Source organism: Prionailurus bengalensis, chromosome E3 (assembly GCF_016509475.1).
Source record: "Prionailurus bengalensis isolate Pbe53 chromosome E3, Fcat_Pben_1.1_paternal_pri, whole genome shotgun sequence".
NCBI lineage: Eukaryota > Metazoa > Chordata > Mammalia > Carnivora > Felidae > Prionailurus > Prionailurus bengalensis.
Genome location: NC_057357.1, coordinates 31,727,335 through 31,743,579, shown reverse-complemented (window position 1 = coordinate 31,743,579; position 16,245 = coordinate 31,727,335). Strand labels below are relative to the sequence as shown.

Genomic DNA, 16,245 nt, shown 5'->3' with positions numbered 1-16,245 from the left:
ACACTGAAACCCCAAGCTGCCTCTGGGGGGGCGCTGGGTCCCCTTTAAGTTGTAGCCCTGCCACGGGCAGCCTGCTCTTCATGAACACCTGAGAGCGGCTGGAGTGGCTACTGGGCTTGTCTGAGCGTCGGGGTACATGCATCCTTCACCTTTGCCTGAAGGGGCCTCCTTCAGGACAAAGGACAGAGCCCCCCCCCCCCCCCCCCCCGGTTGGCTATGCAACCTGGTGATGGGGAACACAGGCCCTTGGCCTGGCAGGCTTCCCCAATGTCCTAGCTGTGTGACCCTGAGCAGGTCATTTAACCTCCCTGAGCGTTTGTTGGCTCATCTGAAAAATAAGAACAGCAGCAGCTTGTAGTTTTGGGGATTACCGGGGGGGCTCATCTGAGGTAATGTCTGCAAAGTTCTGTGGACAGTGGCTGGTCCCCAGTGGGGGCTCTTGAATACTGGCATGTGGCCCTCTGCTGCTGTGCTGAGTCGTCTGCAGCCTGGGGTCTCCTGGCCACCCTCCGCTGCGTGTTGACGTCGGCTGAGCTTTACACGGACACTGATGCCCTTGTCCCATCCCTGGAGATTCTGGCTTACGTGCTCTGTGACGTAGTCTGAGCCTGGGTGGTGTGGGTGTGTATGCATGCTTTTTTAATAATGTGTTTTTAAAGTTTACTTTTCAAAGAGAGAGAGAGACAGACAGACAGACAGCATGAGCGGGGGAGGGGCAGAGAGCGAGGGAGAGAGAGAATCTGAAGCAGGCACCGCACTGCCAGCACAGAGCCTGACGTGGGGCTCAAACTCATGAAACTGTGAGATCATGACCTGAGCCGGAACCAAGGGTCAGACCCTTAACCGACGGAGCCACCCGGGCGCCCCATGTTTTTAATAGCTTCCTAGGTGTTCCCAGCGTGCAGCCCAGCCAGGCTGGAGAGCCGTTACCCTCCAACATCTGCTGTCCCCTGCTCTGTCCCAGGGTGGTGCTGACCCCACCTTCCCTCAGCACCTGGGTGCTCGCTCACTCTGTTTAAGCCCTGCCAGGTCCAGCCCCTGGAGAGTGAGATCTGGGGAGGGAGGCTTTGCTTTTCCCAGGGGTTGAAGCCAGGGAAGCCACCTCTGTCAGCAGAGACTTTATTCTCTGTCCACACCCATGATGTAGCACCAGAGCACAACCCTGGGACCCGTGGAAAAGCCACACCAAACAGAACGGGGTGGTGGTGTCCTTTTGTCTCTTGATTAAGGTAGTACACGAACGTTGTGGATGCTGACCGGATCTGGGTCAGTCCCAGGAGACCGTTTTCCACAGCGGGTCTACTTCTGATTTCTGCATGTTGGTGACGTTGTGGGAGCAGAGAATTCTGGCAGTGGTGTCTCTGGAGTAGTGGGGAGGGCACAGTGCTGCCAGGGTTGTTGTGTTCCTTATGGTGAGAATCCTTTCCTCTGGTGGAGATCGTGTTCTTCACAGCTGCAGAGGGAGAAAGTGGTTTCTCCATTTACCTGGGGCTCAGAGACCCGAGTGCCTTCAGGGGTCAGGCCGGGGTGGGGCCCAGCGGGACAGGACCTGCTCTGAGATGAGGTTTCGTTGGGCCTCCTGCACAGCACAGGGCAGGGGGGTAACCAGGTGGAATCCCACCGTCCCAGCAGCAGGACGAAGTGACCCGTGGGGCCAGGCAAGTTCCTCTGTGGAACGTTCACCTCCTTCTGGGCACCTGCTGACCCAACTGTCGTGCACTGATGAGCAGGTAGGCCCTGCTTTCCGTAGCTTCACATTTATCCGGTGCCATCCAATTAACACCTGTATCCTCCTTGTCACCTTAAAACCAGCCACTGGCCTGGTTTCTACTCGGTGTTTCTCACCGGGCCTTCCTTTCTTTTTTTTTTTAAACTTTTTAAAAAAAAATTTTTTTTTCAACGTTTATTTATTTTTGGGACAGAGAGAGACAGAGCATGAATGGGGGAGGGGCAGAGAGAGAGGGAGACACAGAATCGGAAACAGGCTCCAGGCTCCGAGCCATCAGCCCAGAGCCCGACGCGGGGCTCGAACTCCCGGACCGCGAGATCGTGACCTGGCTGAAGTCGGACGCTTAACCGACTGCGCCACCCAGGCGCCCCCGGGCCTTCCTTTCTTTATGAAACACTTGAGCCCATAACACTGAAGGGGAAGAGCCCGGGCTCCAGGTACGATGGTGAAGTAAAGTGCCTGCCCCTCCCTGCGGAATCCCCTTGGGTGAGCAGCGGCCTCCTGCCCCTTCCGTCTCCACTGCCTGTTGTCTTCTCCAGAATCCATTTCTGAACTGTGTCCGAAGTGGTTTCTTGTTGGAAAAATACTTGGCAGTGAAGGAGGACGAAAATAAGAATGGTAGGAATTGACCAGCCTGGGTGGTGAGGGCCCCGGGGGGCTGCCACGCGCATCTGAGTTCTTCTGTGAGGGGCGGCGGTTTTAAGCAGTTCCTGCCTCAGTGCGGAGAACGGTTTGGCGGTTTTTCGAAAAGTGCGACAGAATTCCCCTGTGACCCCACAATTCCACTCTAGGTGTCAACCCCCGAAGAGTTGAAAGTAGAGACTCCATCAAGTTCACGTACACAAATGTTGATGGCAGCACCGTTGACGATCCCCCAGCGGTAGAAACAGCCCACATGTCCGTCGAAGGGTGAACGGACAAACCGATGTGGTTTATCCCTGCGGCCTACTGCTGTCCAACCCTACAAAGGACGCGGTCCTGACACCAGGGCGAGCCGCGGCAACCGAGTGGCACAAACCCTTCTCAAAAGAGTACGTGTTGGAGGCTTGGATTTGTGGACCGTCTGGGGAAGGAAATTCCAGAGGACCAGAAAGCAGGCGGGTGGTTGCTGGGTGGGGGGACCTATGGGAGAAAGTGCGTCACAGGAAGGGGCCGGGGAGAAGTGTTTGACAGCTAGGTCAGGGTGGTGGCTGTACGATGTGCGGTGTGCTAGGCATCGCTGAATTCGTCACTTTAAAGTTGATTTCGGGATGCCTGCGTGGCTCAGTCGGTTGAGTATCTGACTTTGGCTCAGGTCGTGATCTCATGGTTGGTGAGTTCGAGCCCCGCGTCGAGCTCTCTGCTGTCTGCACAGAGCCCACTTCGGATCCTCTGTCTCCCTCTCTCTCTGCCCCTCCCCTCAAAAATAAATAAACATTAAAAAGTTTCACCTCAGCGCATTATTAAAAAAAACAAAACCACAACCTTATGCCCACCCCCTACCCCCATCTACTGTCTCACCAGGTAAGTCCGTACATTCTATTTTTTTCTGCTTCAAGCAACCTTTAAAACTGCTTTTAGTTCTTAAGGCAGATGCCTCTTTAAAGGTAGATGGTATCCCGATACCTCTCTTTTTCTTTTTAACTTGAGAAAATAAACGTAGAGACTATACTTGTTGATAGGAAAAAAAATGTGTGGAAAGAGCCCTCCCCCGGCCCCCACCCCCGAGTCCCTCTCGTTCCTTCTAAGCTGATGGTTCTGTGTGTGTGTGTGTGTGTGTGTGTGTGTGTGTTCTGCTTTTCGAGGTGTCTCTGAGAGGGCGGGGGCGCTTGGACCCTTGCTGCTCCCCAAGTCCATCGCTTTGAGGTTCCTGGGGAGTTTTCCTGGGGTGCTGAGTCCTGCCGGCCCCTTCCAACTCCACACTTGGGACGTTCTCTAGGAAGCCATTTTGTTTGTGTCTCAATGGCTCCACCTGTGTGCCCCATTTATCGTGCATCTCCAGGCTGGTGGCAGTCAGGAGTTCCAGCTTCAGGGCCCGGCTCTCAAAGTGGTGGCCTGTGGCCATGATGCATTGGGCCTGTTTGTTGAGGCCTTGTCAACCCCGTTTAAAATCTGATTTACCTAAAAATGTGGTTGCTGGCTTCGCTTGACAAATCCAAATCGGTGGCAGCCCTGGATGTGCCCTGTGTGGGACAGTGGACTGGAGGCAGGGGCCACTGCCTTGTTGGGGGTGGGGGGCGTGCTCTCCCCTCCTCCAGCTTCCCCATGTTCCTTTGAGGACCCTGTTGTGTCCACTACGGTTACTTGTGGGGCCCGGTCTGCCTTTGCTTTTTGGACACTTGCTTTAAAGTTTGTGTTACAGTTGCTGTGAATACACTGTGTGTGTGGGAGTGTGATGAGAGAGAACCCCCAAATTACACCTACGGAGAGGATGATAAAGGTCTAGAACTTGATCAGATTGTTGCAAGGTATTTTTCTTTCCCTTGTGACTTTCTCATTTGGTTCCCTTGGGTTTCTCAGATCTTTTCCTTTGTTCTACTAGATTTTGTAGAAACAGTAGAGTGAAGGGTGGGGCAGGTGGAGATTTGAATCGATTCCTCACGTTTCCCTCGCCAGCAGAGGCTGGGGGAGCGCAGGCCACAGGCTGGGGGCCCCATCCCAGGGGTGGTTTGGCCTGGTGCTGCCACTGCAGGTCGGGGACAGGCTTCCCAGGGAGGCCGGCCCCTGGCTTTGTGGCCTGCGGCAGGTGCCTTTGCTTTTTTGGGCCTTTGTTTCCCCATGCACGGAATTGGTGCAGTAGGCCTTGCTCTTCTGGAGGTAGCAAGAATTAAAGGAGATTGTGGATAGAAAGTGCGTTCCCCTGGCTGGGCCCCTAGGAAACTCTCTGCAGGGTAACTCCTGGCCCTCGGAGCTCAGGCAGCCGGTCTGGGGCCGTTTCATCCCCAACTTACCAAATCGCACAGTAGAAACCCTGGGTGGGCAGGGGAAGGGGGAGGCTGGGAATGGAAGAGAAAGCAGCAAGGGCCTGGATGCATCTCAGAAATTACAGTGGAGCTCGATACAGTCGGTCCTTTGTCCTGGAGATGGGCAGGAGCGGGTAGACAGGCAAAGTTAGAAAAAGCAGTAAAGTCTGAAAAAAGACGGTGTAGGTTAAGTATATAGTGATAGAAGCGTATTATTTATTTCCGTGCATGTGCCCTCATGAGTGGTCTCTTTAAATAGAACGGAGTATGGGCCCCAGGGGAGCATTTGTAAAGGCTCTTTGAGGTCTTTGGGAAGAGGTGCTTTTTATAAAGGCAAAGAACTATTACACAGATCTATGCATATGTGAGTGTGCACGCCCACGTGCACACCCTGATAGACCACATCTAGTTCGCCTATTCCTGGACTCCCTCTTCAAATGACCTTTAACTCCCTTTTCAAAATTACTGTCAAGATAATTTCCCCCCTTCATTGAAGGGCCTTCAATGTCAGAACAGGGGAGGGCTGTCCCCTTCCCGCCCCATCGCTGTCTCAGTACTTTCTATACTAACCCGACCCCCATAATCACCGTGTGAATGGGGTTATCCACGGTGTGCATCCGCATTTATGTTGGTCCCTGCTCTGCTGATCTGTTTGAAATCAGGGATTCCTGTGGGTGGATTCATGTGCCAAGGAGGAGGGGAATGGTCCAGTTTTAGGTCCTGGTAATGATAAAAGAATTCGTTCCCTCCCTTCTGTGGGTATCCATTCCCAAGATGCATAGGAAAAAGGTGTGTTCGAGCCTGAACTTGTGTCATGGGGACAGGAAATTATAGCTGTGAATCTGCTGGTTAGTGTTTTCTGGGGAGGCTGTGAACTTCTGATGACACGCAGTTGACATTTCTGCCTGGCCCATCGTATGCTCTGCGCCTGGAGAAGAGCGGGCTTCGGCAGTGGGTGTCGCTCACTCCTTAATCCATCCCGCCCTTCACTCATTCCTAAGGTCTTGTGTATACTGTGGCCAGGGGCTGGGGCAGGTGGGGGGCTTCCTCTTCTGCTCCCCCACTCCCCCGTTCCGGGCTTTGCTGCTTCCGTGGAGGTATAGACGAGGGCCGGCGGGGCTTAGGGAGAGCCGGGTCTCAGTTGGCCTCATTGGCTGTGAGGACTTAGAACAGCTGAGGTTTCGGACATGAGGACAGAACAGTCGGGGCTTCCGGGAGCCTGGCAGGAGTTGGGGTGGCCCTTCCTCTCTCCCCGTGTCATTCTTGTGGCTCTGCGTCTCTGAAAGTGACCCTCAGAGAGCTGTGCTGGCTCGTACATCTGTGCAGTAAGAGACCAGGTCAGCCACTGCTGCCTTTCCCAGGTCGGTAGGGATTCTTCGTAGACTTTGGGTTTCCCTGTGGCCTTGCCCCGGTGTTAAGCAGCACTCTGTGGCTCACGTTAGACACTTGAGACACCACTCCCTTTGTGAATCTCCATATTTTTTCAGTGCTGGGTTTGCCTGGAGGGGTTATACTGGTTTCTCTCTTGGGTGGCCTTCTGCCCCTGTGTCTGTTAGCTCCTTTGTCCCTGGCCTGGCCAGTGGCCCTCTGCTCAGCTTCCGGCATGTGGATCTTGGTGGAGCAAATTAGAACGGTTTTCTCTTGGCCAGATGCATCTGGTCGAGTCCAATACTGGCCCATCCCAAACTTCTGGAGGACTCCCTGTGATTGGCTCGGTTTGGGGTAACCAGCCATCCCAGATTTCCCTGGCTGTAGTTGGAGGACTGTGGGGGCGGACTCCTGAGGAGGGTATGGGTAAGACTTGTTGTTCCCCCTGCTGGTGGGGGAGGGCCTCATGGAAGAGGTGCTCTCTGGCCCAAGCCTGGAGCAGGCTCTCAGTCCTTCAGGACTGCCTGTGCCAAGACGCAGAGGCATGAGAGAAGGGGAGTGGGTCCGCCCCGCGGCCGACAAAGCAGGGAAGAGTGGAGGAGTTGGTCAAGGTGCGAACCGTCCAAGGGGCTGTGGGGCACGTGTGCTGGAGCTTTGGGTGTCCATGGGGTTCAGGTGGTGTTTGAGCCCTGGGTGTAGATGCCGCCTGTCCTGGGAGCCGGTGAAGGCACACGGAGGACATCTAGGGCAGGAGGCTGAACGAGGACAGTCGGAGGGACCAGCGGCAAAGCTGAGGAGACCTCTGAAGGGGTGGGGAGCGGTCCTCAGTATCTGAAGCAGGAGCCGCTCCCCTGCTGCCTCGTGTCCGTTTCAGCCTGGTCTACCGTCTTACTGGGGTCCAGCCAGTGAGCTCCACTGGCCGGCCTGAGCGTCCGGCAGGCCTGTTCCTCACCGCAGATCGCTGCCCCCAGCCCTGAATGGAAGGAGGCTGGCCATGGGACAGGCGAGGGGGAGTTCCTGGACGTCTTCCGACAACAGGCAGATCTTTTCTGAAAGGGGCCAGGTGGCAACCAGGTGAGGCCGTGCAGGACCCTCCGTGTCTGTCACGACAGCTCAGCTCTGCCCTTGCGGCACAGAAGCAGGCGTAGACCCAGACAGAGGAGGGTGGCTGAGTTCCAGGAGAACGTCTGCCGACCCCCGCCCCGTCCCGTGAGGCTGGCGGTGTGAGCACCGTTCTTCCAGCTGAGGGGCCTGACCGCCAGAGGGTGCCCAGGGTCCCTGAACAGAGACTTGAGGGGTCTGGGATTTGATGGGAGACCTGGTTTTTCTACTCTGCCCGCGACTGCCTAGAAGAGTGTCCAGTTTCCATAGTGGGTCGGTGTTGTGTTAGATTGGCCCTCCATGGGCAGAAGTTAAAAACAAAACAAAGCAAAAAAACACGAGCAAGACAAAACATAATTTGCTTAATGCACTTGTTTGCTTTCATGGCAAGGTCTCTGCTGCTGTGGCGTAAACGTGTGTTCGCATAGTGACACTGTTGGGTTGCCGCACTCACGTTGAAATGACGCGTTCTAACATTTATTTGGATACAGAACAGAGGCAGGGATGAAGTCCTGTTTCTCGCTCCCAGAATGGTTCTCTGCCCCAGTAACATTTACAGATGAATCTGTCCTTTCCACGGTGGTTAGAAATGCCCCTCGTTTGCCCAGATCAGTTTCTTGCGGTTAAAACGAACATTCTCCTGTGTGCTGGGTTGGATTTGCCATTCAGTCCTCTGCAGCCGGGCAAGGAAGCGATTTTGAGGTGGATGGTCCTCCCCCTTTCAGCCCTAGGCGAGGGGGACCCCGGCTCCGCCGGGCTCTGCGGAGGCCGCGGTCTAGAGAGGCGTCTCCATCGGCCCTTGAAACGTGTGTTGTGGCAGGTAACGAAGAGGAGGAAGGCCACGATGCTAGACCTGAAACCAATAATGGGATGCCTGGTGCTGGGGAGAGGAGAAAAATTACCAGTTTGGGAGGAGCCCTGCCGGCCTGTGTCACTGCTGCTCAGAGAAATACTGTATTTCTATGATCTGTGCAAACCAACCCCAACGTTACCTGCTGGCTTTACTGCCTGAGAAAAATCAGTAAGGTGAACGTGTATAAAGTAAAGCCTCTTGAGAGTGTTTGTCAGGCAATGCCGCTCTCTTGGGACATTTTGTTTTTAACCCTGACTCTGAATGGCGATGTGGGGGGGGGGGTGTGGAAGGTGGGAGGGACTGTCTAACGACACCCTTTTCTCTTGTGATTCCCGGAATCTGAGAACTGTTTGACTTGTGTTTGTGTCCTCCATCATCCTGATGTTGATGCAGATGCAGGGGCATGGTCCAGGAGGCTGGCATGCACCGTGTGTGGGGCAGGTGATGTCAGCAGGATGGGGAGCTCAGCCTTGGTCATCCTGGTGTTTGTCATGATGGCTCCGGCCTCATGGGACCAGGGCCCCTCCGAGGTGAGCCTGTGGTCGAGCTCTCATTCCAGCTACTGTGGTTCCTCTTGCCAGAAGAGCACATGTGTTTGCTGGGACTTCGTCAGGATTGCTTCTCGTTCCGAGTTGTCTTTCCCCCACCGAATACGCAGTTTTTAGGGGCAGAGTCTGAGTGGCGGTATCTGGGATCCTGCACATCGTATGTCCCCAGAACCCGGACACTCAGCCTCCTCTAAGTGACCCCTCCCTCTCTGGGTTTGATTTCCCACGTGGCCCACAGTGATCTTGTTTGACACTTTAGAAAATTCTATTATCTAGTCTGCTGCTTTAGGGCACAGACCACTTAAAAAAAAATCTTTTATTTCCCAAGGTCGAGGTATACAGGAATTCAGTGAAATCTCCTAACTCCTGAAAATGTGCTCAAATGCACTAACTCCTACTTGGGCAGTCTCTGCTACCTTGTCCTTGTCTTTCTGTCCCCTGCTGTTGAATGAAAAGGCACTAATTATAGGGATAGATAATGCATTGTGTGTTTTCTATTTGCTGAGCATTTTCTTTTTTTTTTTTAAAAATGTTTGTTAGTTTTTTGAGAGAGCGTGAGTGGGGGAGGGGGTGCTGAGCATTTTCTAAGCACCTGATTTACGTATTACCTTATTGAGTTCTCATGGCATTTGTATGAGCTGGTGCCCATTGAGATCCCATTTTGTAGATAAGGGAATCAGTGTTCGGAGAGGGTGGGTTACTTGGTCGGAGTCACCTGACTGCAGAGTCACAATTTGAACCCGGTCGTATGCTCTAGAATTCAGGATCCTGAACCACTTCTCTGCATTGGCTGCCGTGTGTCCACCAGGTGGGGAACTCCCGTGAGTCTTGGAGCCAGTCTCCAGGGAGTGTGGTGCGGTTACCATTCTGCATTTTGCACAGATGCAAAGCCCAACTTAAGTTTACCAGGCAATTAGGGGCTGAGCTGGGGTTTGAACTCCGATCTTCTCAGCTCAGGAGCCTGTTGACAACAGCTCTTCTTGGGTACTGCTCTTATTGGAGTCAAGCTGCTAGAACCTATTCCTCACCATCTTGCCACTCCCCACGCCCCACGAAAGCACCTCCTCTCCAGCTCTTGGTCCTGCCAAGGGCATTTTCCATAATTCTTGGCCTTAGGGTGGGGAAGGTGAGTTGAGACCCTACAGGCCTTGTTCCGGTTTGGGTTTCGGCTCTGTACTCAGCGCCCTCATTAGGCGGCTGTGAAAACTGAAACAAGGCTTGTCAGGTGCTGAGACTTTGCACGTAGAAAGTACTCATCATGTAGCCGCTATTACTCTTGTTAGTTTCAGGGGTATTGTCGTTGGATATGAATAGTCTCTCTGGATCACTCCTTTTCCGTGAACCTTGACCAAGCACCCGACTTGTTGGGCCTCTGGGGACCCAAGATGCCTGACATGTTGTATGTCTATAAGGAGTTGTGAGTTAAGTGCAGGAGACAGGTGGTTACTTCACACTCTGCAACTTGTTGAGGATTAGGGAAATCACAGAGGGCTTCCTGGACATGACACCTTTTTGTCTGGACCCGAATAAAGGAGTTGGGTTTTATCAGACTGGAAGTTGGGCATGAACTTGAGAAAAGACAGGTTCCGTCCATGAAATCCATGAACCAGTTCACGGGTAGGGTCAAAATAGTTAAAATCGAGAGGGTCTCTCAGGAAACCTGGTCAGAGGCTGCTGTCCGTGCAGGTGAGGCCAGGTACAGAGGCTGGCGATGCCTGGTGACACCAGGAGGGGCCTGATGCAAACCGCTCAGCATAAGGATCATGTTTCTGGATAGTGAAGGGCTCCCTCCTGCAGAGGCGAGCAGAGCCAGTGGACTGAGCAGTCGGGGGCACCCTGTACTGAGCACTCTGGCGGTGGGGGGGCCCTGCTGTGCACATGGGCTCGGCAGAGTTCGGCTTAGATCCAGAGCAAGTGGTTTGTTAGCATCAGTCCCACCTGTGTGTGATGTGCAACTTCCGAATGGAAGGCTGATGGGTCGAGTGGAGATTCTCTGATTCACGGAAGATTTCAGCGGGGGGTTCGGGGAGAAAGGGATAAATGGGCGGAGCCCAAGATATTTGGCCAGGCAGTAAAACTATGTTGTGTGTTACTATAACGGTGGATACATGTCCCTACAATGTTCCAAACTCCTGTGATCTACAAGTCCCCTTTGGGTGGTTATGATGTGTCTGTGGGAGTTCATGAAGCATAACAAATGCCCCTCTGTGGTGGGGATGCTGACAGTGGGGGAGGCTGGGATTGTGGGGGGGGGCAGAGGGTGCCTGGAAAATCTCTGTACTTTGCAATCTGCTGTGAACCTGAGATGGTTTTAAAAAGTCTATTGAAGAAAAAAATTTCACTCTTGCAGCCTCCTGGCAACTCCCTGAAAATGAATATCTTCTTCCTTTGTCCCTGTAAGAAAGCTAAGACCAGTAGAAAACCTCAGCAGGAAGGCAGCTTTGTAGGAAGATTCAGGATTCAAGCAGTCGTTGGAGTAAAGGAATGATTCCCAGGTCTGTGTCCACAGTCCACAGCTGCTCGCCACTTGTGCTGGGCATCTTGAAGAGAAAGACAGATCTTATCCTGGTCTTAATAAGTCTTTTTTTTTTTTTCCCCTTTCATGGCTATGACATCATGCTTAACCGACTGAGCCACCCAGGTGCCCCCTATCATGGCTGACATCATGGAACAAATGACTGGGTTATGCTTATGTGTGGATTTTTTTATTTCTTGAGCTTTTTCAGATAATTAAATAAAAGCATTAAAAAATTTTTTTTTATTTTTGAGACAGAGACAGGGTGCAAGCAGGGGAGGGGCAGAGAGAGGGGGAGACACAGAATCTGAAGGAGGCTCCAGGCTCTGAGCTGTCAGCATAGAGCCCGACGCGGGGCTTGAACTCAGGGACTGTGAGATCATGACCTGAGCTGAAGTCGGACGCTTAACCGACTGAGACTCCCAGGCACTCCCAGATAATTTTTTTTTTAACATGATGATTTCTGAGTTCTGAATGCACCTGCTGCAGTGTGTAAGAGTCGATGCCTCGACCGAGGGCCTGCCTATCCCCTTGCTCCTCTGAACATCCTAGCACCCCAGGGAATTGGGGAAGGTGGGTGCTGTTTTTGCTGCTTGTACACAAGGGAAAGGCTCAGAGACACTGAGACACTGGTAGGAGGCTGAGAGCCAGGAGTGTAGACACTTGTTCAAGTTCAGAAGACAAAGTCCTGTAGACCATTTCATGATGGGCATATGCGAATGTGTGTTGTTCTCCATTAAGAGATTCTCCTTTAAAGACATTTCTTCCTTAGTTCAGTTGGGAGCCTGGCTCTCTTCTTCGGAAGGTATCTTGTGCCTACTGGGTGCCCAGTAGGTGCTGACTGATGAATGAATGAACGAATATGTGAGCTCTGGGCTGTTGTAACTCCAGGCAGGGCACAGCTGAGGCAGGTACACGCTCCTCGGCTTTATCTGCTTTGCGTGCTGGTTCCCGTCTCCCAGGGCAGGGCTCTGACGTTCACACATGTGTGCTTGTGTGACGTAACCTGCCAAGTGTGCACTTCCGCTGTAAGATGGATTAATGTCCCTGTGAGGCATCGATAAAACCCAAGTTCTTACATCTATGCATGTGACTTGTAACAGTTAACTGTTCTCTGGGGTCGAACACAGAGTTTGGAATTGGACGGGTCTGGATTTGAATTCGCTGCTCTTGGCGTTGAATCTCCTTCATCTCGTTGGCGTGCCTGTAAGAGGACTGGAAGATAGGGACCCATGAAGTTGCTCTGTGGCCCTGGTGAGGTTGTGGGCCTCAAATGCTTTGCCGGGGGTGCTGGCATTCTCATCCAGTCCTCCAGAAGGGAAGTTTCTAGAACTCAGGGCGGCGTGCTGCATCTTCCCTCCATGCCCCCGGACTCTGGCAGGGTCTCTGTCTGCTGGATTCAGCCCTCCTGGTGTGCTGCTTCTTCCGTCTCCCCACCCCCGTCCCTTGGAGGAGTGCCCCTGCCCCCCTGGCCCAGTGACCAAGCTCACACCGGTCTCTGGGCCTTTGCATGTGCTCTTTGCCATGTGGCATGTTTTTCCTCCATGTAGCACCGTGGCCGGCTCTGCTCGGAGGGGCCTTTCCGGAGCACTTCAGTGTGCAGTTACACTGCTGTCCCCTCATTTGCCCTTGGCCTTGCTTTCCTTTCCTCTTGGCATCCCTGACCACCCTCGGTGCCGTGTGCCTGTTGGCTGGATTGTCTCCCCTGCTAGAGAGGAGGCCTCCTACAGGCAGAGATGTGGGTCTGTTCTGGTCACTTGCCCTTCACCAAGAACAGTGCTTGTACCTTGTACGGGCTCAGTGCCTACGTGTCGACCCAGTGATTGTTTGGGGTCTTCCTCACTGACCCCTCAGTGACCCAGGACAGGGACACCTCAGACCTCCCTCCTCACTGACACCTCACAGGGTCCACTTTGTCCCAGTACAGTGCACAGGTTTCGTACCGTCAGAAGCTTGATGGGGGAGTCAGGGTGATGACCGCCTACTTGTGTCCATGTGGTGCCCAGGGGACTGCTCTGCTTTTAAAGACAGGACGGTCTCTTTCTTTTTTGCCACCTCATCCAAATGGAGCAGCCTCTAGAGCTGAGGAGGAGCCTCTCTAATACCTTTCCTTCCTTTTCTTGCCCTGAGCCCCGGACCGTGGAATATCCTTTTCCCTCCCGCAGCCTGAGGACATCATTAGTCCTGTGGCCCCATTTCTTGCCTCGGGGTCTTTGGCGGGTGTCTTTCTCCCTGGGCATTCTGAGTATGAGGGGACCCAGAGGACCCACCTATTGGTCTCCCCCCCCCCCCCCACTTCTCTTTCCACTCCTGCAGTTTCTTCATACTCCGGGAGCAGGGATGGTGACGTGCGTTTCTTAGATGTGCATAAAGAATTAAATGAGATAGTGCCAAGGGCCCTGAACTAGAGCTTGGCAAGTCGAAGGATTTCAATTTTAACTAAAAGGAAGAAACCAAAACTCCTATCTCTTTCCAAAAGAGGATTTGAAGTAGCGTCTTAAGATAGCCTTTGCAACGTGCCACAGGTTGTGAGTACTTTGGCCCGAGGTGGAGATACAGGTTGGAGAAGATGGGCGGGGGAGGGTTAGGGCACATTGTGGTTGCCACACGGATGTGAGCACTTCCCCGATGGGCCGTTTTGGCTGGGAGCTTCCTAGCAGCCAGTCCCAAGGGGGGAAACCATTCACAAGGTTTGTCAGGGGTTGAAAAACAAAACAAATCCAGAAGGTCTGGGTCTTGAGATCTGAGGGATAGGTGAACGACGTCTTTGACCTGAGGATGGGTTGAGACAACAGTTACGTTTGCAGATCAGAAACTCGGAGGCTAATCTAAAAGCATGGTGTTCTAGCCATGCTTTCTTAAGTTGAAGGTGTCCAGAAGAGTAGCCCCCATAAATAATTACAGAAAGTGCACTGGACAGGAACCCCTTTACACTGTCGCCTGTGTACGAACTAGAGAGAGCCGTGTAGGACTAGACCAGATCTCTTCATAAACTCGGGTAAGTATTTGTAGGTCTGCGTGGAGCCCTCTGTCTCTCAATCGGCTCCTTCTCCTCTGTTGATAAACAGCTATAACTGGGGGTGGGGGGGATCCTTGTTCAGAGCGGATGTTGTCCAGTAGCAGGGACTCGGAACAGCGAGTTTAGGAGCTGCAAGGCCGTCTCGTCCTGTAGCAGCCGACCGAGGGGAGCCCTCCAGGCTCCTCGTGCGGCCCCGCCCTCCCGTTTTCGTGGGGCTGAGAAGTGATCAGCTTGGGCCCGTTGGGTCTTGCAGACTGTACAGGAATTAATCTTGAAAGGGAAAAGGGGAGCTCGTCTAGACAGCTTGCCCTCCATAGCACTCGATGCATGTCTGTGAGGGGACAGCTGTAACACGTGGGGTCTGCTGGTTAATCTCAACCGTGCTTTCTTCCCTCAGACGAGCTGCGCCAAGCCATCGTGGCCATGATGACCCGGAAAGACGAGCTGGAGGAAGAGAACAGGTAGCCTGACCGTCAGGCCTGGAGGGTCGTCTCTCCGACGTCCCACCTGGGGAACGTGGGGGGTCCCAGACGGAGGGAAGCGTGCTTGGGTGACAGAATTGTGATCGGTGGTTCCTTTTAGTGTGAGACGAGCCACTTGACTGTTGGCAGGGGATGAAAACCTTACGATCCGGGCTCTACCTTGGAACAAACTAAGAATTTGGTAAAGCAGTCTTTTAAAAAATTTCTCTTGTAAAAGAGCCTCTGGGATACAATTCACACATTACATCATCGACCCACTTAAAGGGTACAGTTGAGTGGTTTTCGGTGTTTGCGGACAGACACAGCCATCACCAAGGTCCGCTTGAGAACGTTCTCCCCTCCTTGAAGTCTTCCTCCTTCCCTGCCTAGAGCAGTCTTTAGAATGATCTTCAAACTGAGAGCCTATCTTTCCGTGTTCTGAGCATTCAGACACTTAGTTTTCTCGAATCGGGGGTACCCAGGGCAGGCTGGAATCCGGCTGCTTGATCAGAGTAAGGCCCCCTGCAGATGGAGAAAGGAGCAGGCCTCTGTTCGTGTGTGGTTTCCCGTTGAAACCAATGGTAGATGGCCACGTCGTTGCCATCTGGCTGCCTTGAACGTAAACTTCTCAACCGCCAGGACCTTGTCTTGGCTACAGGGCGGTGGGTGGAAGGATTTGCCCGCAGTTGTCGGTGAGGCTTCTATGAGCCTGACAGTGCTGCGTCCTGGGGGGTTCGGTCAGGTGCCCACGTGAGCCTGCACGTGCGGGTTCCTGGGGCTTTCTCACTCTTTTCCTCAGAGTAGGAATTCGGTGTCTGTGGTGCCAACCCATCACAATTGTCCTTTTTAAACCTCCTCTTGGGCCCTGCTTCCCAAGCTTCTTCCCCATCCTGTATGGAAACCCATAAAAGCAAACAAGCATGATTTCTAAAAACAAAAGATAATTTTTTAAAAAAGAGATCTTTAGACAGCACGATTTTCCAACTAAAATAAGGAGGGGCTTTAAAAGGAGGGGCTTGTAGACATTAGAGCATTGTTTTTCCTTGCTGCAGCTGGAACTGTTCTCTTGCAAGAAGCCATAGGTTTTGTCTTACCTTATGAAGAAAAATAGTCCCTGTCTGTTAATTTCTCCTTTCCAGAAAACAAAAACAAAAACAAAAACCACACCATGTTTGTGTTGGGGGGTTCCGGGCCCCAGGAAGGGAATTTTCTCAAAACCCTGAAGGAACACAGGCCTCAGAGTTGAATGAGCGACAGGGCTGGGTGCGTGCCAAGCTCACCGCCATCCCTGTGCATCTATCCTGGTATCAGCTGGCATGTGTACAGATTTAGGATGTTAGGTGCCCCAAAGTCAGTACACGTTTGCCAGAAATAGCCATTTGAGGTCCACGAGACCATCAGAACCATGTATGGCTCACTCCTTGGCGGCAACCTGTGGTTATTTCTGGAAGAGCTGCCATCTTGTTTGCTTTGCAAGACCAAGGGTGACCAACAAATGGACGTATTTTGGAGGGCGAGCTCCCAAACATAGGGTGAAACGGGATCCACGCGATGTCTAACTAGACCGCTCCATAGAACGTTGTATCTGTCTTTTTCACCTGGAGATGGCAGGGGGCAGGGTTACAGCGTACGTTGGGGCAGCTTTGGAGTTGAGGGTGGGCCTCTGTCGGTATTCCTCACGGATGTCTCAGAGGACGCGTGTGGCCTGT

The 16,245-nt window shown here is 53.0% G+C and overlaps 1 protein-coding gene across 2 annotated transcripts in view; it reads left to right on the top strand.

Moving 5' to 3' along the window:
• The window catches only part of SNX29 (sorting nexin 29), a 500,693-nt gene that overhangs the window by 106,921 nt on the left and 377,527 nt on the right, over window positions 1–16,245 (top strand). For both annotated transcript variants that reach the window (XM_043560511.1, XM_043560512.1), the window contains exon 12: window positions 14,473–14,536. In XM_043560511.1, the coding sequence (XP_043416446.1) occupies window positions 14,473–14,536 (64 nt within the window). The remainder of the gene's footprint in view (window positions 1–14,472; window positions 14,537–16,245) is intronic.